At 39.0% G+C, this 27,531-nt stretch overlaps 1 protein-coding gene across 11 annotated transcripts in view; it reads left to right on the top strand.

The window, feature by feature from the left end:
• The window catches only part of PPP1R12B (protein phosphatase 1 regulatory subunit 12B), a 181,290-nt gene that overhangs the window by 61,632 nt on the left and 92,127 nt on the right, over nucleotides 1–27,531 (top strand). For 3 of the 11 annotated variants that reach the window (XM_037496649.2, XM_037496650.2, XM_054690475.1), the window contains 8 exons: nucleotides 224–303; nucleotides 956–1,095; nucleotides 5,867–5,979; nucleotides 6,143–6,343; nucleotides 7,363–7,445; nucleotides 8,803–8,928; nucleotides 11,630–11,812; nucleotides 15,246–15,428. In XM_037496649.2, the coding sequence (XP_037352546.1) occupies nucleotides 224–303; nucleotides 956–1,095; nucleotides 5,867–5,979; nucleotides 6,143–6,343; nucleotides 7,363–7,445; nucleotides 8,803–8,928; nucleotides 11,630–11,812; nucleotides 15,246–15,428 (1,109 nt within the window). Of the gene's footprint in view, nucleotides 1–223; nucleotides 304–955; nucleotides 1,096–5,866; nucleotides 5,980–6,142; nucleotides 6,344–7,362; nucleotides 7,446–8,802; nucleotides 8,929–9,446; nucleotides 9,488–11,629; nucleotides 11,813–14,806; nucleotides 14,853–15,245; nucleotides 15,429–20,888; nucleotides 20,944–24,320; nucleotides 24,570–27,531 lie in introns of those variants that run through there. The other 8 variants (XM_037496652.2, XM_037496659.2, XM_054690476.1 and 5 more) reach the window with 7 other exon arrangements.

Below are 27,531 nucleotides of genomic sequence, written 5' to 3'. Positions count from 1 at the left end.
TTTTTCTGTCAATATCTTTGAAGGAGACCCCACTTATATGTCTCTTTTTTTTTTCTCAGTCCTCATCTTCCCTTTTCTGTTGGTGCTGTCTTCTTCTTAATGACAGTATCATTTTTAATTCTCTCATTGCTGCTGGTTTTTTTTTCCAACAAATTCTTCCCTGTTTTTTTTGTTTGTTTGTTTTTTTTACCAACAAATTCTTCTCTGTTTCCTCAATTTCCAGCTTCGAAGTGAAAAAGAGACACGGAATAAACTCATTGAGTCAGACCTGAACAACAAGTTGCAGAGTGGCCTCTTTAAGAAGTAAGATACTTGGGGCTGGAGGACTGTGATAAGCTGCGCCACGTCTGGGTGTGCGATGTGTGACATATTTAGCTTGAGAATTTACATAGTAAAGAAACAATGTTTGATTTTAGCCAAATGATCTTTAAATATGTGGGAATGTTTGAGGGGAAAGCGGGTGGTATTGATATGTGGGAGAGACACTGAAGATGAGTGAACATGTTTTAAACTTAGAAATTTCTTAGTTAGGAGTACGCATGCCCAGATGCTTCCCTTCCTGTAAGTTCTGTGAGCTCAGGGACCATGTCTGTTTTGTTTACCACCATGCTAGTGCCTAGTGTGAGTCCTATTGTGTAATAAGCACTCAGCAAATATTTATTAAATGATTTTTATCATTTAATCATTTATTTAATGATTTTTTAAATCATTTATTTAATGCTCCACCATTACAAGACTCATAAACCTTCCTTTTTGCTGTGTGTTGAATACATTAGATTTTCTTAAATCACACTCTAAAGTCAGATATTGAAGCTAGTCTTCAAAAACCGTGGACACAATGAAGAATACAATGTAAAGGTGGATTTGAATACATTTCTATTATTGCTACTACTGTCAATGAACTTATGAAATTGTCATTTCTGAAAAATTCTCAAATTTGTCATCTCTAATTTAGCAAAGAGAAGATGCTCTATGAAGAGGAGACACCGAAATCCCAAGAAATGGAGGAAGAAAACAAAGAATCCAGCAGCTCCAGCTCAGAGGAGGAGGAAGGTGAAGATGAAGCTTCTGAGTCAGAAACTGAGAAGGAGGCAGGTAATGTGAAGGTGTTGATAGCAGAGATCCTCTATTTCCGTAGTGTGAGGAGACCACTGCTCTCTGGAGAGCTAAGTAGGGCTCAGAGCACCCCACAAAAAGCTTTAAGTTTAGTTTTTAAAGAAAAGATATCAGCTTGCTCATGACAACCTGACTGTAAGAGCTGTGAGGAAGCCAGTTGTTCTGACCTTGGGTTGGTAGATGGTGTAGAAATCAGATTCCAAAAATTCAGTGTATCATGAGGGAAAGGAGCTGAGATCTTGCAGAGGCACTTTTGGCAAAGCAGCTAGTTAACCAACTAGTGAAAATTTGCATTTTGTTCTCAGGTTTATCTGAGTCCCCAAACAGAAGCCCCAAATCTTTTTTATTCCTTTTCATTATGTAAAGCTGCTATAATTCCTAAGTCAGAGATTGAAGAATGAACAAAATCATGTTAGCTTTTATGATTCATGTTGATAATATGCACATCCACGGAGCTTCTTAAATGTATTATATGGCAAGTGAGGAACCCCACCAGTGAGAGCAAGGTGCTTAACATTGATCAGGCCCATAAACCACAAAACTACCAGAGGTCTTGGTGTTTAATCAGGCAAACACTGAGAAGAGACAATGGGTTTTACTGAATAGAAGTTCAATTGCAACTAAATAGTTCTCATTGATAATTTGAAGTTAATGATAAATGAAGATTTTATGGTACATATGACCCATGTTCTCTGGCATATTGTAATCCAGATTTTAGTCCATTAGAGAATGAAATGTTTCCATCTAGAAAACCAAGTTAGAGGGGTAAGGGGAACACATGAAATTTATAAAGGAGTCTATGTTTTCTTCTAACAGTCTGCGATGGCTGGCTACCCATAATGAAGACATTTAGCTCATTCTGTTTATGCGGGCCCCAGCTCCCAATGAGGTTTTACTTTACTGACCTGGTTTTTCTTAGTTATGGGAGAATACTGCCTTTCTTCATTTCCCAGTCGCTGAGGCTTATGGAATGTACCAAAGGAAGTTAAGAGACTAGAATTCTGCAGAGAAGACAGGCACCAGCTAAGTTTGTAGTATAGGAGATGACCTTTTATTCATTAGGACTTGGATTTCTAATACTAAGCAGGTACAACTTGCTCTGGAAATGCTAGTGTAGTATATATCAAAAGTTATGTGTCCATCTTTTTAAAATTTTTATTGTTATTCAATACTTGCATGTCCTAGACTTCAATATTGTATGGAATTAATATCTGGGCTTGCTCTATGCTGGATCATTTTGCTAGCTACCAAGGCTTTAGAAGATTGGGAGGGAACTACCTGAACTACCATAATTGCTTCCTGCTATGTCCCATGGGCTTCCAGTCCTTTGTTCCCTCCAACCCATCTCCACATTACTGTTGGAGTAAAGTACTCACTGCTCCCTTTTTTGATCAGGCTATACCTCTTTTCAGAAACCTTTGATGACCAACTTCCCCATTCCATCTCTACCTGCAGAGTTAACTCCAAACCCTGTAGCCTGTCCTTCCAGACCTATTGTAATCTAGCTCCAGCTGACCTTTCCGGTGCACATATAGGTGAGGACATACACTTGCATGCCCTCAAACATGCCCTGAGCTTTCCTACCCCTGAATATGTATTTGTGCCTTAGAATTCATTTCTGGCCATCAAATACTTATTGAGAGGTTTCTACTAGCAGCTATAGAATCTACCAGACTGAAGAAATCTTTCCTTAAGTTTTCCTATACAAGAGGCTAAAAAGTAGTGGACCACTTCACTGTTTTCCATCTCATGATAGTTCTTCCCCTATTTGTATCTCTCTGGTACTGCACAGTTGCCTCTGTTTTAGCACTCATCATTTTGTGGGGCACTCTAGGTTTATCATTATGCGCCCAGGTCTCAGCACAGCGCTCAGCACCTGCAGGTGTACACGTTCAGTACATGTTTTTTGATGAATGCATGTAGGGAACACAGGGGACTAGATAATCCACTAATAAAACACACGTTACATAAGCTATAAATGCAGTCTTCCTCTAGGAAGAAAGTTTGGGGATTATAATTGCACTTTCCAATTACTTAGTGCTTTTTTCTTTGCTACACACTTAAACATTGTAATTAAATCCCTATAACTGCATTCTAAGGTATATATTATTACCACCACTTTTTCAAAGAAGAAATTGGCACAGTGGGAAGTTAGGCAAATTAGGTTTCATATTATTGGCAAGTGGCGTGTCTGAGATCCTGACTTTGATCTGGGGCTCCTCAAAGTAGCAAGGGAAGAGCAAAATGTGAAAATTGCCTGCCTCTGAAGTAAAAGCTGTGGGTTAGAATAGTATTTCCTGAGGGAGAGATTATAGAGAAAAGAGGTATGAGAAAAGCAGGTTGTGGCAGCTGTGTTTAGGAAGTTAAGTGGAATCGGTGGAGGAGGCAAAGAAGGTATGGTCAGAAGGGTTGAGGAAAATCAGGACATGTGTTTTGGCATCAGAGAAGCCAGTGCAGGAGTGAGAAGGGAGAGATTACAGAGGGTGTGTGAATTAGGCAACCACTGGTAATGTCAGAGAGCAGTTCCGGTGTCCTGATGCAGGCAGAAGCCAGATGGTTCCCTGCCAGTTGAAATTTTATTCATGTCCCAAAGCCCAGTTCCAGTCAACTTCCTTTATGAAAGCTTATCATCAGAGATACAAGTTTTGCTTCCCTTTTATTTGTTTGAACCTCTTTTATAGTATCTAACCTGCTTAGTATTAACATTTTTTTCCTTTTTTTCCCTCACATCTCCTCTCCTCTTCCCCCACCCATATGTTTTCAAGGCACTTTTACTGTATTACATGTCATGTTTCTCTCTGCCTTCCACACTGTCTAGCACATGGCCTGCTACATGCCGGTGCTCAGTACATATATATTGGTAGTATGTGGGGAAATGGATTATGTCTAAACTTTTGCAGTGATGCCTGACATACACATATGTACTGTTAAATGCATTTATCCTGTTTTTAAAGATCCATAGATATAACCTTATAAAATGGAAGCTATCATGTATCTTACATATAATATGTTGTGGTAAAGCATACCAATTATATTTGAAGGTGAATGTTATCATTTTGATTTTGAGTTCTGTTTTTTCCCTTTTATTTATTTGACTTAAACATTTGGTGTATTAGTTATATATTGCTGCATACAAGTCTCCCAAAACAGCTATTTATATGCACCCAATTGTATAGATTGGCAATCTTGGGAAGAGCTCAACCTAGAAGATATTTCTTTTACTCGTACTGTAATGTGCGTATGGTAACACTCATGTATTTGTGATCTGTTAGTAAGTCAGCTGGGAAATGACTGTTCCTGGGGGCCTTACTCACCCTTCTGCTGCTCGACCAGGATGTTTGGGTCAAGTGCTATGTGTCTTTTACCGTCACATGGCAACTAGATTACAAAAGTAAAGCTCAATGCACAAGTACTTTCCTTGCCTCTTCTTATGTCACTTTTGCTGATGTCCCAGTGGCCATAAAAGTCACATTGCCAAGTCCAGAGCCAATAGGAGAGGGTGCTACACAGGATATGGATTCCTTGGGAGTTACTGCTATCACATTTCACCACATTTGGATAGTGAGGTAGATTTCTTGGGGATAGAAAGATTCAGGTAGTGTTTAAGAATGTCTTGAATATTCCCAATAACCACAAAATAAGAATATGAATAATAATAAAACACTTACTAGAGACTTACTGTGGCCAGTGAACTATAATTAAAAATAGTGACACAATTTAAAAATATTACCTCTGATATTTATAGTAACTCATAAGGCAAGAATTAAAATCCCTGACTAGTCAATGAGAAAATAGAAGTTCAAATATATTAAGTAACTTGCCAGGGTCATACAGCTAGGATGTAGCTTAAAATTGGCACATAACTCATGGATGGGTTACTCTGGGGCTCTGTGCCCGAAGTATGTAGACCAGATGCCCTCTGCACCCACTGGTGTCTGTCTCATTCTCTGCTAGTTATCTGATGTACACAGTGAATGAGCAGACATGGTTTCTGCTTGGTGGCCCCATAAGATGGACCACTTCTATTTATGTTGTGAGGGTTCAAGTACTAAAATGCTATAGCTTCACTTGCAATATCCTCTGTAATCCTTTCCACCCCTATTTCTTATTGTGATCCCCAGAATACCCATCATTTAAGTTAGGTTTGCCTCTGCACTGACCAGTAAATGTGTGTATTTTGGTCTCTGAGCCATTACTCATATCCTTTCTTCCTCCTGCCAACTGGAATTTGTCTTCCAACTTCCTCTATGGCATCTTTCCTTATCATTCCCTTCTCAGAGGATTTGCCTCTTCTCTGAACTCCTAAAGCACTTGCTCTGAATGAGCCAATTTAGCAACCTCATTACATATGAGCTTGGGTAGGCGCTTTTCTTAGTTGTAATTAACCTGGAAAGTCAGGGCGTATCTTACGCTTTTTCTAATTTTGCCTGCCCAATCCCTCAAAACAGAATAGATTGTTAATATGCAGTTACTGCTGAACTTTACATGTGATATGTAATGTGAAGATAGTTTTCAGTTTTGTGTCTAGGAACTGGAGTTAGAGGGTGCTATGATAGGAATACCATGGATTTTATTTTCTTATGGCAGTGTTTGCTAGAGATTTCATCATAGTTTGAGTCCAAGCATCCCATGGTCCCAATAATCTGTTTTGATAATGGGTAAAGGTTTTCTATTAGTAGAAAAGTATATAAACACACAGATACAAACTTTCCCTACTTGTACCTGTTGCTTCTTTTGTCTCAAATAACAGATAAAAAGCCAGAGGCCATTGTCAACTACTCCAACTCTGAAAGCAAAAGTAGTGCCACAGAGCAGACACCAACACCAGCGCAAAATACCTTCTCTGCCTCTTCTGCTAGGAGAGTGAGTACTGTGAAATTAATTTGGATATTCTATTTCCCCATAGTGCAGTCAGTAACACACCTGGGAGCCACAAGAGGTTACTTAGTTGAGGTGAAAAAGACAAATAGGCAGAAAAGAATCATCAGGACCTTTTTTTTTTTTCTTTTCTTTACTTCCCTCATAGTTTTCCTCCAGTCTTTTTAACAAGCCAGACGAGCCTAAGGATGAATCTCCCTCCTCCTGGAGACTGGGACTCAGGAAAACTGGCAGCCACAACATGCTGAGTGAAGTGGCCAATTCCAGGGACACCCTAAGAGACCGAGGCTCCTCCATCTACCGCTCTTCATCAAGCCCCCGGATTTCTGCTCTGGACAATAAAGATAAGGTGCAGTTTGGATAGGGGAGAAGAGAGTCCCAAGGCACGGTTCTCAGGAACAAAAGAAAGTATTTTCTAGTCCTTGATTTGATTCTGGTCCTTAAAGGGGCCAGGCACTTGATGGTTTCGTCAAGTAATTCTTGGCTAAAAAAAGAGCAAAGGCCTTCCCTTTTGGCACACCTTATGTTCATTCTTCCTGACTCTCCTTACCTAGGGCATAAAAGTGAGCCAGAAACATGAAAATTTGGCTATGGCCTGAAAGATCCCTCTGCAAACAATACCAATAATTTTTTCTTTTGATGTTTAAAAGTTAAGTTTATTAGCTGGACTTTGACTCCTTATAGAAGCTCAGGCAAATTAGCACTTAGAAAAAAAATTCTTTAGCTGTCTCAATTTTTCATTAGATGTATGACCAGGCTCACTTCACAAACAGCTCATCTCTGTAGTCATCCAAGATGAGGATATTTTTATTTCTTTACTTTTGCTTCCAAATTTTATCGGGCTCCTTGGTGCCCATCTCTGGGGTCAGGTCTTCCTGGTTTTTACAGTCCCCTTGCTCTATCCTGCATTTCTGGTGACTGCTCAAGAAGAGGAGGCATGCCGCCTGGATTACCTCTGCAGCATTTGCTATTGTGCTCTTGAGACTCATTTCAAAGGAAAAGTGGGCTGTGGAAGAAATAGGCTTATTTCATCAAACGCTTAGGGTGGAGTTTGTGTTGGTAGCTTTTCAACGCCGCCTCCTTTCTAGGCAGAGCTGCTGCTTTGTGTAGTGCTGTTTTTTCCCTTATTTGATCATCCTGACTTTTTCTCTTGAGAATTATTTCCCTACACATTGGTTTTTAATGGAGGAACGTTAGGAATAAGCCTTTGAAAACTAACTTTTTGTAATGCCACTTAAGCTGGAATGGGTATTGGATTTAGAAATAAGAGTATCTGCATCTACTAAGTTATGCTTTTTTCAGCCCAAAATGTTTTACACTGTGTCATTATTGTACCTTCCCTGTGTTTTACTTGTTTTGATTTTACAGGAGAGAGAAAACAAAAGCTATTTTAGTTCACTAGCATCCCGGAGGCTCAACAACACAAGTGATATTGAAGAAAAGGAGAACAGGTAATCCTAACACTGGCCAGTTGATGGTCCTCTCTAACTGTGCTGGTTGTAGTGATCTCCTAGAGATTTCTCTGCTGTCTTTCTTCAGGTGTACTTAGTACATTACATGTTGTTTATTCCTTGTGTTCTTAGGACTCCTCCCTGCCATTTCTCCCTTGCCTTGCCACTCTTTGCCCTTTGGGTTCTAACTCCAGCTTAGATAGTGCTGTCTTTAGTAAGTCTTCTCTGACCCTTCAAGAGTGGATTTGTTTTAGTCCACCAGCAGGCTCTGTATAGTAGGGTCTGTGTCTGTCTGGTTTGTCAAGAACCCCTAGTACTCAGCACAATGCCTAGCCCATGGTAAACACTGAAAGTGTTGTTGTTTGATTGAATTAATCAAGTTCTAATTTGTCAGCAGATAAAATTTCAAGAATTCCTCATCAGTTAAAATGAAGTATTGCATCTCAAAGCAGTACATGACCTAGAACCTTGCTTCTGGAAGCAAGTTAGAAAAACAGACCCTTAAGCACCACCCCCAACTTGCTTAATTAGAATCTTAGATTCACATGCACAATAAAGTTCAGGAAAGACTGCCTAGATGGGGCCTCCCTGGTGGCACAGGGGGTTAAGATGCAACCTATGAAGCAATCTGCAGCCACTGCAACATGAGTTCGATCCCCGGCCAGGGAGTACCCACATGGCACAGCAGACCTCTCCTGGCTCGCCTGCTGCTCCCCTCAGCAGTGTATTTCAGTCAGTCTGCCTGCTCTTTTCCCCTCTCTGTCTCTGGTGAATCCTCTCACCCCTTGCACCTTTGGCCTGTACCCCAGCTCTTGTATGCATAAATAAATAAATCTTTTTTTTTTGTTTTTAAAAAAAGACTGCTTAGAGAACCTTGTGAAACATGGAGACCCATGGCTTTTGTAACAAAGACCCTGAGTTCACAGTTGTGGATCAGAAATCCTACTGCAATCCTTTCCTGGGTGCCTTTTTCACTTATAATGCTAAAGAGGCTTCCAGAAACCCCCATCTCTGCTTATTTATGAGCAATCTACTTCTGGGACTGATCTGCAAAACATTTTGAAGAAGGACAATAGTGACTTTTCATTACAACAGGGTTAGAGACAAGATTTGGAATTTATGTTGAAGGTAGTTGTCTTCGAAGTTAATAAAAGAAAACAACAGTAATACTTTTCCTCCTTCTATACAGAAAATAGGTATAATAAACAATTGAATTGAATCAATTGAAATCAATCTGTTTCATTAGCCATATTACAGTTTGCCTATTTGGCTCTTCTCTCTGTTTGCTTTGGAGTGTGGACAAACACTGGTGATAAGAATCAGTGTTTTGTTTTGGTTTTCTTTCATGCCTGTACAGAGAATCAGCTGTTCATCTGGTGAGGAGTGGCTCTTACAACAGGCAGCTGTGGCGGGATGAAGCAAAGGGAAATGAAACTCCACAGACAATTGCTCCTTCCACTTACGTTTCAACCTACTTGAAAAGGTACCAGGGTCAAAGGCATGGGAGATGATTTTCCTTTACTCTGGCCATGGGCATATGGGTAATAGCTGCATGCCTTTTTATATCCAATTAGTACTGCAGAAATGAATCCAAAAAATGAATTTTCAATTTCTTGGGATTAACATCTTGACTAATGAAAATTAATGTATTTTCTTAGCTAAATTAAAGTAAGCTGATTCCAAATTCTCACCACAGATCTGAATTTGTCCTCTGTTCTCTCAGTCCTACTAAAATCTTCATCCAGAAGTGACTTCTAGTAATCTCTGAGTAGGACTGAATTTGTGTCACCCATGACAAGCTAGCTCTCCTTTTCCTAAAACTAGAGTACTTATCTCAAATTACTTTGTGGGGGTTGAGGGAGGAAAGGAGGAGCCCTATAGGGTGGTGAAGGGGGTGGTATATGGGGACAGTTTTATATTGTATTAAAGAAGTTTCATATTGAAGCCTGCTAATTTAGGGATTTGAGTTGTTTTTTTTTTTATGACTTTAATGGCCCTCAGATCCATCAAGATGTGAAACTCGCAAGTTTGGTGCAGAGAAGGTACATGGGTTTTCTTTCCCTTTTCTCATCTTTATCTTGTTTTCTGCAATTATTTTCTTTGCCATGTACCATCCAGCAAGCAAAGCACCTTTGCCAGAGCCATTAAGATACAAGATATGCTTAATTGGTATTTTAATTTGATCTTTGCTGCTGATGTGAAAGAATTGATTCTCATTGCTCACTTTGAATTCTTTCTTCACTTCTACTTAACCCCTCCAGCTGCCTTTTTATTTCATAGCTTTTATCAGGTTTTTTAGATTACTGATGACTCCACTAGAAATAGGCTTTGACCATAGACTATATGTTTGGGATCAAAACTTATTTCCACTTGATAGGAAGAATCTTATCAACTAGTTAATGTCAGAACATGGGAAGGAGTAACATAAAATAGCTACTTTTGCCTTCAGTGTCCTTCAGTTCTGCAGACATCCTGTAAGAAAGGACTCACCTTTTTTTTTTAAGATTTATTTATTTATTTATACAAGCACTGGGTACAGTCAGAAGCGCGGGAGGGTGAGAGAATTCACCAGAGCCAGAGCAGGGAACAGAACAGGCAGAAGGACAAAGGTACAGTGCTGAGGGGAGCAGTGGGCAGCAGGAGAGGTCTGCGCACCATGTGGAACCCTCGCCGGCAGTCGGGGATCGAACCGGCACTGCAGAGGCTGCAGGCAGCTTCGCAACCCAGCTCTCAAACGCTACGCCACCAGGGGAGGCCCGAAAGGACTCACCTTTGAGACTATATAATTCAGTGATTCCACTGAAGCTTTATTATACAAACTTGCTTATGTTGGTTTAATGAGATTCTCATCTATTTGTCTTCAAGGCTAAGACCCTTAGTCTATTAGGTGTATTATTATTCCTTATCATTGGATGCAAGACCAGGACAGCTTTTCTTTAAAGTTAATGTTCTAGGTCTAGGAAAGAAAGAAAACTGCCATTTAATTTTCAGGCATGTTGTTATTTGGGGGGAGGGTGTGGGGTGGGGTGTTCATTTTCCTGATCCACATCATCAGTAAATAGGCTGAGTGAGTAGTATTTGGTTTGATAGATCTAGTTTGGCATAATTATAGTGAATAGAGGAGAAAGGACCTGCCTCTCATTAGGATGGAAAGCATGCATAATTATGTGGACACTTTTTGAGAAAAGATCAACAACTTGCATCATGCTTTGGATTTCCAAAGCTGCTATTCTAGAACCCTAAGGCATTTTTTGATTTCACAAAATCTTATGATCTTTTCAGAAGGAAAGAGTCATATGCCATCACTGTTTAGAAATGAAAAGTGTGAGTAGATGTTTATCATTCTTGGCTATGCCAACCTAAGCATATATTCTAGCTCATCTCTTGTCATTTCTTTAGGCAGAAATTCCTTCATATGCCCCAGTAAAATGCCTCTTTTCCGATGAAGATGTCAGAGCTTATATTGATCATCCACTCAAATGTCTCATTACTATCATAATCAAGAAGTTGTGGTTTTGTTGTTTTTGTTTTTTTTTTACTTTAACACATTTTTTCCCTGCAATTGACATGGTTTTACCTGTTTTCAATTAAATCAAAATTGTTTTCTATTGCTCATCAGCATTACTTTCTAGACATAAAACTTTAAGTCCTCCAAAAGACATTTTTGCTTTAGGCGAAATAACTGCAGTTCTCAAAGTATCTTTTTTAACAGAGCTTCCTTACTCATTCTACTCTTTAACTTTAAATCTCTACTCTAGAACCTCTCCAAAATTCTTGGTCTCACTTTAACTTTAGTAGTGCTACTTCTGTATCAGGTAGATGTTTGGGATTGCATGATTTTTTTGCCTCTGGGTTTGTTGGGAATGATTTTTCTGATAAAATTATTCTATGTCCTATTATTTTCTTGGCCTCTCTCCATATATTCTACTCTTCTTTCTACTTTCTCTTGTTGCATTTTTATCTCTCCTCTTTCACATTCCTTCACTCTTTTGGATGATTGACAGATGCCTGCTTGCTGCCAGTGACCCAGCTCCAACCAGAGCTGATCACTCCACTTCCCAGTTGTCATACCCTCTCTTTGGCCTACATACCTTTTAAGTGCACAATCTTCATGGGAAGGTGGTGCTGGGAAATGGTGGGTGAGCAGCATGTCCTGAAGAAAGTGACCATGTACTGTTTTGCAGTGCTTCATTTGGTAGAAGTAGTGACCCCACAAGTCCCTACATTTCAGCCAATCGCAATTCATCTCCTGCTACCTCACCCATTACCATTGGTTCATCTACCTCTCGGGGCAGCCCGTGGCAACCTGCCTCCTCTTGTCCTGCACCAATCAGTGCAAACCCTACTGCACCTGTGCACCGTGGCAGGTAAGGCTTCTTGGAGCCATTCTGAGTTACAGTCACCGAAATTATTGCCTCTGGATACACATAGAAGATTTGAACCAAAGAGACTTTGTCACTGTAGAAGCAAGTCTGAATTCCTGTGAAAATATCTAATTTCATTAAAATGCTTTTGCTTTTACTTGTATTAGCTAGTCCATAATTATTTCTTGAATAGTCATTGGATGTATATTCCTTTGTACCTATTGATAAGGTATCAACTTAATATGACTGCTTTCATCTCTGAACCACCTTACCAGTTGTGATTACAATTTAAGCCCATACTGTTATGATAAATTGCATATTTAAAATATATCTTTCACTTATGTTAACTTTCTAGTTAACTAGTTTCTAGTTATAGAAATCCTGTTAACTAGTTTCTAGTTGTAGAAATCTCTTCTATTAGTCTTTTGGAAGGTGGCACATAAACCCAAATCAGAAAGACAGGTAGCTCTTGTTCCAAAAGACCCTGCTAGCATTCAGAAAACACAACAATGAGAAACATTGTGGGGAGGAAGAAATTAACGTATGTGTAAACTGTCCCTGGGGACAGTATCCTGCTGGTTTCTAGTCCACTGAAGGGCAGCATGGTCAGAGTGTCCAGTGCAAGTGCAGCGGTATGGCAGCTGTGGTTGTTACTGTGGTTTTTAATCCTTCATGTGTGGCGAGAGAACTTTTTGCTTTTGGGTAGGACAAAGGGACTTCTTTTTTGATCTTATTTCTGTAACTGATCCAAAGAAAATGAAAAATGTTAATGATAATAGTGTTGCTGCAAGTACACCGGCGATAGTAGTGCTTGATTGATATTTGTCGGTTTACTAGATTTCTTTACCTAAAATAAATGATCATTTATTTGGCCAAGAGGGATGGCTTATGATGGATTCTTTATACTAATACTGTATAATTATGTAGAAATTTATTAGATCCTCATAATAATTCAGTTACTTATGAGGAAAGACAGGCTTATAGTAGATTATTAATAATATATTGTATCACTATATACAGTATATTATTGATTACATGGAGACATTTATTAGGTCCTCATAATAATCCAGTTGATAGACATAGCAAGTATTATTATAGATGAAAAAACTATAAGAGGTCATGATTAACTATTAAGAGCTGGAACTGAGGGAAACTAATAACAGGTATTATTTGCTGAACCCTATTATGCACCAAACATTGGGTTAGGTGCTGTATAAAAATTACACTGGGATTTAGTTTATTCACACATAACAGTAAGTCTAAGTAATAGTGGCTTAAATATGATAAAGGTTTCTTTTTTCTCTTCACGTAAGAAAGACCAGAAAGCAGTGAAGATGGCACACAGCTTCCCAAAGTCATTAAAGGATCCAGGCTCCATCTTTCTACTTCATAATCCTTGTGTGTGGCTTCCATTCCATGGGAGGCCTTAGATCCAAAATAACTGCTAGAGTACTAGCCATTATGGCTGTATTCCAGGAAGGAAGAAGGAGAAAAAGGAGGAGTATACAAAAATTTAATTATTTCATTCTTGTATTTGCATTGCATTGAGAATTTTCTCAAAAGCGCTAATCTTCTGCCTATATCTTACTGGCTACCTCTAGTAGCCAGGAGACTTTGGATATTTAACTAGGTATGTTGTTGCCCTCAATAATGCCTGTGTTCTGTTGCTAAAGAAGAAAAGTAAAATGAATATGACTTAGGCAACTAGCTATCCCAGGCATACATTTATTATTTATAGTCTCATAGAGAGCCTCATTGTATGAAATAATTGTTCCCATTTATAGATGAAGAGCCAGGCCCCAAATTTAATCATATGCCAAGGTCACCCAACTCATAAGGAACTAAGGTAGAATTGGAATCTAGTTTTGTCCATTTCAAAGCTCTTGCTTATTTCATTATTTTGTTTCCATTGCATTTATATTTTATTCTGGGCACTGTACTTAGTGTTCTACATATATTATTTTATTTAATCATCACAATATCCCTGCTTTTTAAGATAACATTATCCTCATTTTACAAATGAAGAAATCAGAGAGGTTAAGTTGACTGAACTATAAATGACCCAAAGCTTCTGATCCCTGATTTGAAGCCCTTTCTCTTCCACTCCTAACAATCTACTTATAAAATCATACCACATTTCAAAATGATAGTAAAAAGCACAATAGTAATTTAATAAAATCCTTGGCATTTCTACAGCATAAGAAATTGCAGAGAGACCAGAATATGTTATTAACCTGAACAGAATTTTAGGTAAATTATTGATAGATATAATTTTTATAGCTTAGTGTCTGGCTAATTTTATTAGTACTTCCTATTGTCATATATTTTGTAAGTCTGAGGAATGATTTGTCTTCATTTTTAAAAATAAAAAGTAAATATAAAATTTCACCTTTTTTTCAGAGTAAACTGTTTCTGGAGAAGTGGTTTGAATTTTTTAGATACCACTTCAAAGCTGTTCTTTTTTTTTTTTTTATTGCATCTAGGTACCATATTTAGATGTTTATGACCTGATTATTTCTTTCAAGCTTATTCTAATAATATTATTTGAAAGCAAGCTCTTTGTAAACATTTCTGGTAATGATTGGGAGTAGGTGAAAACAACAGAATTTTAGCTGTCATTACTTTCATTGCTTTTCCCATCTCTGTGTCAATTTTGGATCTCTGTTACCCCAGCAACAAGCTGTGACATCACAAATGATAGCTTTTTGGGTGGAGAGCCAATGGTTGCTCTCAACTCTTTGTTAAGAAACAAAGATCTTGTTTTCATGTAAATGAATTTAATTATACAGCTTGCTGTTGAAAAGTCTGTAGTTAAGGTTACATATAGAATTCTGTTAGTTTTTCCTTCTGTTTCTTATTTATGCAATTATGAATCTAGACGATGGAGCATTTGTTTAAATGGAAAGAGAGCAGTTGCTGAGCTAGGTGGTATAGTTTTTAGCAATTAATCCTGGATAATCCAAGAAGATGGTCATCCAGTCTAGGTTGAGGACCACAAAGACTCTCATTGCCAAGAATTAAGGGGCAGGTGGAGACTAATATCGTAAGTGGCTCTAGTGTCCTTTTCACGTGCGTGGAGCGCCTGCCCCTGTGTGCATGTGTGGAGACTGAGTGGTGCTTGGGAGTCACGTAAAGAACTCTTGCATATGTCACTATCTTGCCTTGTGCCACAGCTAGTTTTGTTTTTTGCTTAATATCAGGTTTTTAAAAAAACTCATAATAATAACTCCTCAGGCAGAAGATGTCAGACTGAATGTGTGATCATCCTGTTCTAAGATTTAAGAGCTCAGAATTCAAAACACAAGCCAGCTAACAAATTCTAAGGAAGAAAATTATCCAGTTAAACTTATCTCAAGCCATCTGTCTCTGTGCCAGTGCTTTGTTGTGTAGCTTGTTTGATTATTCTCTTTCTGCTTGTGTCTTTTTTTGATTTCAGGACTCCGTACAAATCCCAGGCTGACTCAACAGCAGATAAAACAGGAGACAATGTCTCTTCTAGCACCCCGCTCTGTGTGATCACCAATCGCCCTCCACCTAGCACTGCCAATGGGGTTACATCTGCCACTGTGCTCTCCACTCCTGGAACAGACTCCTCGGTGGAAGCCAGGGAGAGGAGGAGGTATGATATGTGCTCATTTCATTCGTCGTATTTTGCTCTGAGGTAGGAAATAAAGGAGTGGGTCTGAAGTCTCCCCCCAATTTCAGATGAACTGAAGAAAATAATCTTTATGTTACAGATAGGGTTTTATATTTTGCCTCTGAGAGATTTTTTGGTGGAGATCTCAGTTATTTGTGATTATTTAACAGAGATCCTTTTTCTTTTATGGATAGAGGCATATCTTTCTTCTGTTTGTCTTAGAGACCATTCTGAGGTATATTTCTCATGTTGTGGTGGGGAACCTGAAGTGCAGAAAAGACCCTTTTGTCTTGTTCTGGGTAGTCTGACTGCTTAGCTGGCAGTGAAGAAAAGCAATAATTTGATAAAAGACTTGGAGAAATAGAGCTAAATTTAAAGTTTTAATTAATTTGAGAATACCAGAAAAGGAAATTAATAGTGTATGATGAAATGGTAGAAGAAAGTGACTGGCTATTCTGCAGTTTCTTTAGAGAGAAATTATGAGAGAGCAATCATGAATTGATATAAACAAGATTTCATGTAAGGTTGACTCTAAGGACTTTTTGTTTGTCATAATTAAGAGAACTTGGAAGATGTGGCCAAGGAGAATGGACCGTTTTCTCTCCCTTGAAGTGTAAAAAATAGAATACACTCCATTTGGGAGTTTCAGATCTTCTTAAAGACTGAGGCCACAATTATCCTTTCTTTTAAGACTGAAAAAGAAAAGAAATCTTATCAAATTGTATTTATTTATTTCATTTTATTTTGAATATTCAAAAGAAGAAGTTTTTGTGTTTGTGTATATAGCTGTGTAATAAGGCAAGAAATTGTATAAAACACAGTAAGTTAAACATTTTATTTGCTTATTATTTGAAGACTGCTCCAAAAATACATTTTGTGAAGAAATGGGAAGGAAATGTTGAGTTAAAAAATAGCATTTTTCTTTTTCCTTTTTCTTCCTTTCCTCCCTCCCTTCTTTTTATAATTTCTTTACATAAATAATTGAAGAAAACCAATTCTGGGAGCTAAGAGGTTGTAGAACCAACAGTTGTCATCTTTTAATTAGCTTTTAACCAAAAAATTTTAATAAATCAATGTTAAATATTTAAAGCTTACATACTTTACATAAGAATGGTTTTATCTAGAAAGTAAATGCAAAAGTAATCTTTTCATTAGTTGAAAAAGGCCCACTTTAAGAAAATCCTCTAAACTTGTCATTAAAATCATGATCCCTGAAAGGATGGATAACTCAGACTCTTTTCCAAACTGTGTTATTAGATACTTAGTTGCTTGAATCATTATTTAAAGAAATCTAGAAAGATAGTTACTGTCTTCTGGGAATTTTATCCTACAATCAATAAGATGACACCTGCTACAGACTTTTATTTGTTTTAGAAGTTTTATTTAATCCACAAATATTTTTTGAGTACCTGCTATATGCCACATATTATAACTAGGAGATTTTCTCCATAAACAACAAATATAAGAATAAAAGAATTAAGTAAATATCGTAATGAATTGTGAGTGTGTAAATATCAGGAAAAGTGCATTTTAGGGATGCATGAGATAGCGCATTACAGAGATGCTAAACATTAGAACAAAGGATTTATTAAATAATAAAATAAACAGGGAGATGGCTCAGATAAATAGGGACATATTAGATCAAGAGCTGTTGGCTCAGTCAAATGATATGTGTTAACATTCATTCTTTTCAAAATGTTTATTGAGTACCAGCTGTTTCCAAGTACTGTGATCAGCCCAGATGATACAGCAGTGAACTAGAACTTGGGAAACATATGCTAAGAAGAAAGACAAACATTAAATAAGTACTTATACTTGTGATATATATACTATGAAAATGTGTTGTGAATTATGACAATGCTTTCCAGAAGACTCCCCTTCTCCTGGGAATCACAGAAGGTTATCCTAAGAGTTTGATAGCCAAATTGATATCTCTAGGAGAAATAATAGCAACGTGAAGATAAGGGGATGAGTGTTCCAGGCAGAAAATAATTCACTTGAAAAGACTAAAGTGGGGCAATGCACAATCATTTGGAGAAACAGAAAGACAGCATTGTGACTGACATGGAGAGAGTTAGGTGCACTAAGAGGAGACTTGAGGAACAAGTGGGGCTCTCCAATGCAGGGCCTTTCAACCAATGATAAAGATTTTTGATATATTTTCTAAGAACCATAATGAGTCACTGGAAGATTTTTTTTATAATATTCGGTTGTCGGAAAAGTCATGCTGTTATTTTTTCTGTGTTTTTCAAGCAAAAAATGTGTCATGATTTTTCCAACAACCCAATAGTTTTAGAGAGACAGCATTCATATGCCATATAATTTATCCATTTAAGTAGTTTTTAGTATATTCGCAGATATGTGTGACTATCACTTTTAGATAATTTCATCACCTTAAAAAGAAATTCTGTTCCCTTTAGCTGTTGTCTCCCCATTACCACTAGGCCTAAGTAACCACTGATCTACTTTCTCTCTCAAAAGAGTTACCTATTCTGGACATTTCATATAAGTGGAATCAATATGTGGTCTGTTGTAACTGGTTTCTTTCACTTAGCATAATGTTTTCAAGGTTTCAAATGTTCATCACACTGTAGCATATATTAGTACTTTATTCTTTTTATAGCCAGATGCTTTTAGATTGTATGAATATATTTCATTTTGTTTGTCATTCTTAAATTGGTAGATATTTTAGTTATTTCCATCTTTTAGCTATTATTTATAATGTTACTATAAACATTCATGTGTAAGTTTTGTGTAGACAAATGTTTTTCTTCTCTTAGGTATATACTTAGAGGTAGGTCGAATGCCACTAGAAGATTATAAGCACAAAGTTTTATGATCTGATTTACATTTTTTATAATTCTGGCTTTTAAGCTTTGATTGCAGTATTGCATGTGACTTGAACAAGGGCAGAACGGACAAGAATGGATGTGAGATGACCAGTGAGGAGACCATTGTAAAAGAAAACTGCATGAGAGAGAGCAGAGGCTTGCACTGAGGTAGTGGTAGAGGAGATAGAGAAAAGTGAATGGGGCTCAAAATCTGTTTAGAATGACTCCAGAAGTGTGGTAGGTGGCATTACAAAGATCTCTTTCTCATTATAAACATAGAAAAATATAATTGAGTTCACAACAATGAAAGGGAATTTCCAGGTGACAAAAATGAAGAGACCCCAAAAGCCAAAGTGTTTTGAGTGGCCCAGGATTAACATAAAACCAGTTAGGCTGGAGGCTCAGATTTTAGTGCCATGTGTGGTTCTAGAAAGCATGGTTGTCAACCTGAGCAGGCTGGGAGCTGTAATCAAGAATTATATAGGGCCTCCCCGGTGGCGCAGCGGTTGAGCGCTGGGTTGCGAAGCTGCCCGCGGCCTCTGCGGCGCCGGTTCGATCCCCGGCTGCTCCCCTGCCACCGGAGGAGGGTCCCACATGGCGCGCAGACCTCTCCTGCCGCCTGCTGCTCCCCTCAGCAGTGTACTTCGGTCCTTCTGCCTACTCTGCTCCCCTCTCTGGCTCTGGTGAATTCTCTCACCTTCCCACGCTTCTGACTGTACCCAGTGTATGTATAAACAAAACAAACAAACAAACCAGCAAACAAATAAATAAAGCATGCCTCTATTAAAAAAAAAAAAAGAATTATATAGAGCTGCAATTCTCTTTTTTTTTTTTTAGAGGCATGTTTTTTATTTTATTTTATTTATTTGTTTTGTTCATTTTTTTGTTTATACAAGCACTGGGTACAGTCAGAAGCGCGGGAGGGTGAGAGAATTCACCAGAGCCAGAGCAGGGAGCAGAGCAGGCAGAAGGACCGAAGTACACTGCTGAGGAGAGCAGCGGGCGGCAGGAGAGGTCTGCGCGCCATGTGGGACCCTCCTCCAGTGGCCGGGGAGCAGCCGGGGATCGAACCGGCGCCGCAGAGGCTGCGGGCAGCTTCGCAACCCAGCGCTCAACCACTGCGCCACCGGGGAGGCCCTCTTTCTTTTTTTTTTTTTTTTTTAAAGATTTATTTATTCATTTATACAAGCACTGGGTATAGTCAGAAGCGCGGGAGGGTGAGAGAATTCACCAGAGCCAGAGCAGGGAACAGAACAGACAGACCAAGGAAACACGCTGCTGAGGGGAGCAGCGGGCGCTGCAGGAGAGGTCTGCGCGCCACGTGGGAACCCGAATTCTTAAAGGGCTTCCCAGTTCATGAAAAGGGTACTTTGCCCATGGCCAGAAAAAGTGTCAAGTGATGATGACTCACATAGAAACAGAAGCAATAAAGGAAATGAATCAAATGAGAAAGAGTTAACAGGTGTAGGGCCTCCCTACACAGCGCAGCGGTTGAGCGCTGGGTTGCAAAGCTGCCCGCGGCATCTACAGCGCCGGTTCAATCCCCGGCTGCTCCCCGGCCACCGAGGAAGGTCCCACATGGCGCGCAGACCTCTCCTGCCGCCCGCTGCTCCCCTCAGCAGTGTACTTCAGTCTGCCTGTTCTGCTTCTTGCTCTGGCTCTGGTGAATTCTCTCACCCTCCCGCGCTTCTGACTGTACCCAGTGCTTGTATAAATAAATAAACAAACCTTAAAAAAAAAAATTATAAAAAAAAAAAGAGTTAACAGGTGTAGGTTCTAAGATACTTCCTAGATGCAGACCAACATGTAATAGAATTTATAAATGCAGAACGGAAACCCCAAACTATTATTTAGTTGGTAATGACAGAAGAGATCAGCTGTACTGAAGATAGGCACATGTTTAGGAACAGTTAGGTAAATGAATCAGGAGTGGGTCTTGAAAGGTAAGATTTTGCAAGAATAGTATTGTATCTTTATAAGATTCTGCTCTAATGGGAACATAGAGTAATCACTTATTGAGATAGCCACGTGTCAGGCACAAAGGTATTAAGCATAAAGGTCAAAGAAAAACATCTTTCCCACCCTTGAGGAGCTTAAATTTATCGATTGTGGAAGGGTAAACCAGCAAATGAAATATTACAGCACTGCTATAATAAATATACATATACCTTACTAGGGGGCACAGAGGAGAGGAATCTGTACATTTAAATGAGGCTGAGTAAGGTGACAGAGAAGGTGGACCAGAGGAGGTGACTGGAGTTTAATTATGAAAGGTAACTAGAGGTTAACTCTAAGTATTAATAAACAGAAGGATGGCATTTTTAGTGGGAACACAAGAGTTGAAGAAACAGGGAGAACATAAGGGCAGTGTAGCAATTTCTGAAAGGGTCTTGTATGCAACAGATTTAAATGAAGGGAAATAAGCCTTCTGTGATCAAATGAATTTGTGAAACAAAGGGTTAAACAGATTACTCGAAAGCCTTTTTGGTTCATTTCTCTCCAGAGGTTGGGGGTGGAAAGTGGGGCTTGAGGATGGTCAGAATTTGCAGCATTTTCCAAATTTCTGTGTCCATCGAATAGTTTTGTTTTGTTTTTTTTTTTTTTTTCACAGAAACGCAAGACTGGTATTCCACTGGGTATACTTTGGAAATTGTGGAGCTAGAGAGGTAGGCAGGAACCAAATCATGTAGATATTTGTCTGTGCTATGCTAAGACATTTGAACTTCTGTTCTCAAAGCCCTGGAATACTGCTGAAGTATTTTCAGCTGGAGAATGACTTGATCAAATAAAACATATCATTTAAGCCTTACAGAATTAACACCATTTAGTTTCTCGTGCTAGACAAATATAAGCTGTAAGAAAAAAAAAATCACATGTTTTGAAAACAGCTAAATTTTCCTTCTGAAAGATCAATGCTGGGTGCTAATTCTTCTCTTGAAGCTGCAGCTTTCTCTGTAATCAGCTCATTGTGGAAGCTTTTTATCTCCTGCTGGTAAACCATGATGGAGGCTTGAAGCCCCTGTTCACAGGTCCAATTTGGAACAATTAGTGAGCATTGGGATAAATGGGACTTTAAAACTGGCCAGGATCACCTCTCAGTAAGACTCCATTTGCAGCAGGGGGAGTGGAGCCTGCACAGCTGGCCCTGCCTCTGTGGGTGTTCTGTTCTAAGAGGGGATAAGTGGTACATACCAAGGGGCCAGCCAGTTCTTCACTCAGCTTGTTAACTACAGATACATTAAGTGAACAGCCCTAAATACAAAAGGATACCTTATAGTAGCGAATAATAAACATGAAATGCTATTTAGATTGTAATAAAGTATTATCATTATAACTCGCTGGTGAGGGGGTAGCAGGGAAATTTAGTGAAAAAATATCTAGGGACAACAGTCTTATGAGTCTGTGAAGATGGGTGTTCATAATCATTGAAGAGTTGAAGAGCACAGTAATCAGATTGAAGTTTGCAGGATTCTTGGTAATTAATGTTTTGCTACATATGGTCTGGCCAAGACTGTGGAAATAACTTAGTACTTTAAAGAAGGGCATCATCTTGGATTTACAAACTTCCTTTTTTTTTTTTTCCTGAAAAGCTCAGTTGTGCTTGAGTGTCCTCTTATTTGATGGGAAGGAATAGGAGTTATGCCCCCTCTTTCACAAATGGAAATGCTTAGGCCCCCCAAACATGGAGTCAGTTGCTTAATATCAAACCTTGAGTCAGAGGCAGAGTGGAGGACCATCACCCAAGCTTCTTTTTCCTTCTCATTGAATTCACAAACCATTTCTTCTTTCGGGTTTAAGATGAAAAATTTTGATTCAGGGGCCAGTCCCTCTTCATCTACAGCCTAGAATGCAGCCGTGTCCACTCTCATCACTGCCACCCAGCCTTCACATCCCTCCCTAGGCCCACAGAAACCAGCAGGGCCATCTGATTGTAGAGGGATTGATTTGACTGGCAGACAGCAGGATAGAAATGGCAAGTGGCAGGCAGTTGGCAGACAGCTCTGCAGGGATTGCAGGGCCAAGCTGCAGCTGTCACAATGGTGTAGTGGTTGGGTTCATTTTCCAAAGCTCCAAGTTTTCCTTAGCAACAAAATGTAAACAATTCCCTTGGCTAATATTAGAGTCTGATAGTGTCTGCCTTTGATCCTCCTGCTCTGTTTCTCCTCTCGCTTTTTCCCTCTCCCCAACCCCAACCCCAATGAATTTTACATTTTTTATGGGTGCCCTTCCTTTCCTTTATAGAAACATAAAATGCTTTTTCTCCACAGTAAGTTAAAATTGTCTTTCCCAAATAACCCGCCTGCAGTTTGCTTTGGTTGGTCGGGATATAACCAGTAACTGGCTGAGTCATATACACCATACATATCAACCTTCTTAAATCCTGGGGGTGTATAAACTAAGTAGTTATTCTTGCTAATTTGAAGTTGTCAGCAAATTAATTAGCATCATCTTTGGAATGTGAGAAATTTAAACCTAGTAATTAAACTCTGAGTCATGGTTTTAAAGCTCATTTGACTAATCTCGGTCTCTAAGCTAAGGACAGGCAACTCAACCCAAAAAGGTGCTCTAGGAAGGAAATTCCACAAATTCCTTTAGTCTCTCTCAATTTTTGTTCATAACCAAGAATTTTCTTTCCCTATCTAAAAGACAGCAGCGATGCTAAACTTACAAGGTTTTTCTCTGTTATATGAATAGTTCCTTCTCTTCCTATGACTATTGAGCAATGTATGTAGCAGTAGATATCTTCTCCACTATATGGCCATTCTGGAAGTCTCTGGGTTGCATATATGATTAGTTATATTAGCTTACTACCTCATATAGCTTAGGTTTATATGATTCCTTTCCTGCCTAAGTCAGGAGGTCAGTTTCTCTTGTTTTGTAACCAAGCATACTACAGACATTATGGCATCAAACATTGTGATTCCAAGGTGAGCACTGTTCATATTTTATTATAGTGTCTCTGACATCAGGGTGTCTTACATGACTAGTTATCATTCCCATGCATGTGTGAATTTGGTCACAGGGGTTCATGTTGTTACTCCCACTGAGTTATGTGCATTGTTGGTACTAAATATACCTTTAAAAGCCTAAAAGATCCCTTTCAATAACTTAAGTGATAAGAAGGTGATAAATAGGCATGCCTGAATGACACAGCTTTTTCTTTCTTAGTGGTAAATGAAGTGGCAGCATCTTGCAGTTGATGGTGTTTTAGATTTGATGCAGTGTTGTTGATGTATATTTAAAAACATAAAGTGGAAAGCGACAGCTAATGCATATGAGGTTTCTTTTGGGGATGATGAAAATGTTTTAAAATTGATTATGGTGATTGCGTAAATCTGTGAATGTGCTAGAAACCATTGAATGATATACTTAAGTGGCTATGTGAATTAGATTTCAATAAAGCTGTTTAAAAATAACACTAAACAGTTCTGGGAAGGAAGATCTGGGTGAAGCCTGCTCAATTACTACAATAAGATTTAAGAGCCTTAAATTAAAAAGTCTATTACCTTTCTCCTATATTTCCATTGCTAAACATGGTTGTTGTGACACAAATCCACTTCATTTTCAGCGACAAGGGCATTTGTCACACAATTCTTCAACCTACCACTTAACAGCTGTGGAATAAGAGCTTAAAAGTTTCCTCCTTCTCTTCGGGACACATACAGCCCAAAGAAAGAACAGGAATCCACTCCCCAATGCAGCAGGGCCTCTGGTAGTTCTGCACTAACTCCCCAACCACTTCAGAATCAAGCCATCATCACCTCACACCTGCTACTCAGGGCCCATATCAACCATGTTTTTACAGTTAATCTCCTTCTGATAAAGTGGTTCTTTTTTCAGAACGGAGTATTGGTGACATGTGGGCGGGACCAAGATTTTATGCCCTCACCCCCCTCTCCTTTCTACCAGTTGATTTTCCCATGTGAGAAAAAGAAGGTTGCTTGTACCAGTCTCATAAAACGAGCTCTGGTATTTACTAAGGCAGAACAACCAAAGGAGTGGCCACCTGTTTGTTGAAAATTGGGCTTCTGGGAAAGCTGCTGCGTGTATGTAACAAGGTGTGCCTGAGATAGTTTGACCTGCTCTCACCTGGAATGATTTGGTCTTACAGTGGAGTTCCTTGCCGTTCCTGGTTTTTATGGAAATCTGAGGCACAGGAAGTTGAGCTTTGTGTTCTGGGGAAGTGAGTCAAGCCTCTGCCATAGCTTACTAGAGCCGGTGTGTCTGGGGGCTGAGTGGAGTGCGGGTCGAAAGTCAGCATGTACTGGGCCTACGATAGCAGAAGCAGCAGGTAAAACTTCTTTGCCACAGCTTTGCTATCTTAGATAGTTTTTCTACTCTTAGTCCTTTTTTTTTTTTTTCTAATGGTTCTTTTAGAAACTGGCTTGCTTGCATACATTGTTTCAGTGCTCTTGTGGTTGGGGGAGGGAGAGAAAGTGGCTGGTAAGAATATGAGATCTGATGTTCAGAATAACCAGTTTGGAAGTTCTCTTCATATTCCTTATGAATTTTAAACATGTTCACTGACTGAAGAATCTGACCCAAGAGGTCAAGGTAGCAGAGGACAATTGAAGAAGTCAACATACGCCTTCTCTTTAGAAGAAGAAATTGGTATCTTGTAATGTTATTCTTAAGTTGGATGGTGATATGCAGACAGTGATTGTATTTTCTCTTTTATTTTTATATTGATATTACCTAGGATACATATTCAGTAAATAAAACAGAAAAATTATTGACTGTTCAGGGTAATTACAGAGAGATACTGGTTTAGGGTTTTAGGTAGATGAAGGGCGTAGCTTTTGCTTCTTAAGTTGACCTTTGCATGGGAAATTATAAAATGAAGAGAGCAGTTCATTGAAGTCTGGGTAAAGCTGTTTACTCACTGGAACTGTATAATCAGATTGAATCTTAAAGGAAGTCAATGTTTTCTCATCTATGCAAGTTGAGAGGTTTCCTAATTGATCTTATATGCATAGAGGACCAGTTTCTAGACAAAATTCAAAATCATGCGGTCAGGCGTTTTTGAAATCAGCTGATAACTCAGAACCGTACTCTTCTCTCTATTCTTCTTATCCCTTCCTCTCTACTCTATAGCTTTGGTAATTTCATCACTTTTTGTACCCAGGTAGAAAACCTAGACACTTCCTGAACATGTTTTACTTGCCTGCTCCTTCAGTTCCAGGTGAAAACAATATTCTCTCTTTGGTGTTCTTCTGTAGCGCTGCTCTTAGGACTGCTTTAATTAAATCATGTGTTGGATCTCTTTATTACTACAGTGTGCTTTTATTTATTTTATTGGTTTTTACATTGTAGGTGTTGATCAAATGTTTATTGAATAAAATTGTTTCTCAAGTGAAAGTAACTCCCAGCATAGCAAGCCTATGCCCACTAGATGGCAGCAGAGAAATGTCCGGTGATCTGTGGGGTGTCATGCCTCCAAAGACCCTCTTCTGTGTTTGGATCAGTCTGCAGATAAGTATATCTGCACTATTTCATGTTAAGTGTTTTGACATGGGGAGTACAAATGTTTCCTAGCATGTGGAGGCCCTTTGTGTACTTCTGCTTTCGTGTACCTCCCCGTGGAACAGCGCACGCAAGGCGTAAAGCTCCATGCGCTTCCAGGCAAGACACCTAATTTACCCTCCAGCTAAGCACAAAATTGATGCATTCTCAGGCAAGCCACTCTTTTAGTTTCAGTTTCTCATTGTTTAATCAGTGGGATTAGGAGTTCTGTAAGTAATACTGGATTCTAAGTCTTTGATGACTGGTGTATTGTTTATGTGCTCAGTATTCTGCTAAGAACCATGGGTGTAATAAGAAAGAGATATGCTGGGTTATGCCCTCAACATGGAGTACACCAAATATACACATAATAAGTCACGAGTATATATTAAGGAGCAATAGAGCCGTGAGTGTAAATTTCTGGTACATTAGGAGGTCAGAGAAGGTGAATGAGGATGAGGTTAGGAAGGAATGTAGAAGCCACAGGAGGTATGAAAGGTTTTATTGCGGTAAGAGAATGAAAATTTTTGAAAGCTTAATCTATGCTTGTACCTCCTAAATGTATTAATCCTCATAATTTGGTGAAGTAGGTAATATTATTTTCTTAACACATGTAAGAAAATGAAGACACAGATGGATTATAGAAGCTGCCACCATCACAGAGCTAGTAAATGGCAAAGCTCAGATTCAGAAGCAGATCCTTGGGTCTTGAGAGCCAGGCTTGCTCATCTGCACCGCTGAGTGGCTAAGTCCAAGGGAGCAGTCTCAGGTGGGCTATTCTTTCCTCTAAGCAAATAACAGGAGCGCAGTGCTTAGAATCTCTTGGTACTTCTTTGAGGGGAAGATAGAACTTCTAGGAAATGAGTACTTACCTTGGGAGATACCACCTTGGAGAATGAAGCAAGTCAAAAACTTCCTATCCTCTCTGAAATCTAAATGGGAAATAAGGATATTTGAAAACCAAATGAAAAGTTGTCTTATAGATCAACTAGCTTGTCCAGTGTTTTGTGGGGATGCTGGGTATAATAGTTTACCTTTGGGAGAATTCCAGAGCCTGGGCAGGTGTATTTATAGTGTAAGAAGTATTTTAAAAGTGGAATTAGCTGATGGCAGTTACCTCAATGAATCATTATTTCTGATTCTTCTTTAAACAATGATTTTCCGCCCCCACCCCCCTCCATTTCCCAGAGCCTCCTAGATAATACTGAGTAGTAGACTGACCCAGCTCTTTACTTATTTCCTCTGAGGAAATCTTCATTTTCTAACCTGAAAGGGGGAAATAGAATGTGATTCGCAGTTCCTGTACATTTGTGCTGAAAAAAGTTCGGTGACATATAAATATAGTACTAGCTCAAGGGTCCTTCAAGAAAAAATTCCTTTATAATGAAACTTACAGTGTCTAAAAGAACACTTGGCATGCAAAATTCTTAAATAGTGGGAAGCAGAGCTGCTAGCTTAGCTATATCTATGACAAAAATACACCTGCACAAAGATTTTAACTTGTCCTTGGCAGGTGTTGGTCTTTCCCATCTTAATAGAACTTACCTTTGGTTCTGCAATGCCCTCAAAGGTTTCCACCTCTCTTCCTTCCTTGGTTCCCTTGAAAAAGTCCTGCAATGTCACTTTACCCACTTCAGAGCCTCCTATTCACTCTTCACCTATTAAAATAGAAATCCACCCCCACTTGCCTGTCCAGAACTTGCTCTGGACCCTGCAGTGTTCCTAACAGATTCCTTAGCACTTCGTCTTTT

The sequence above is a fragment of the Talpa occidentalis genome, unplaced genomic scaffold, assembly GCF_014898055.3.
Source record: "Talpa occidentalis isolate TD23 unplaced genomic scaffold, MPIMG_talOcc4v2.1 talOcc4.8, whole genome shotgun sequence".
In the NCBI taxonomy this organism is placed as follows: Eukaryota; Metazoa; Chordata; class Mammalia; order Eulipotyphla; family Talpidae; genus Talpa; species Talpa occidentalis.
Note: the sequence above shows the minus strand (reverse complement) of the source record. Positions and strands in the feature narration are given on the sequence as shown.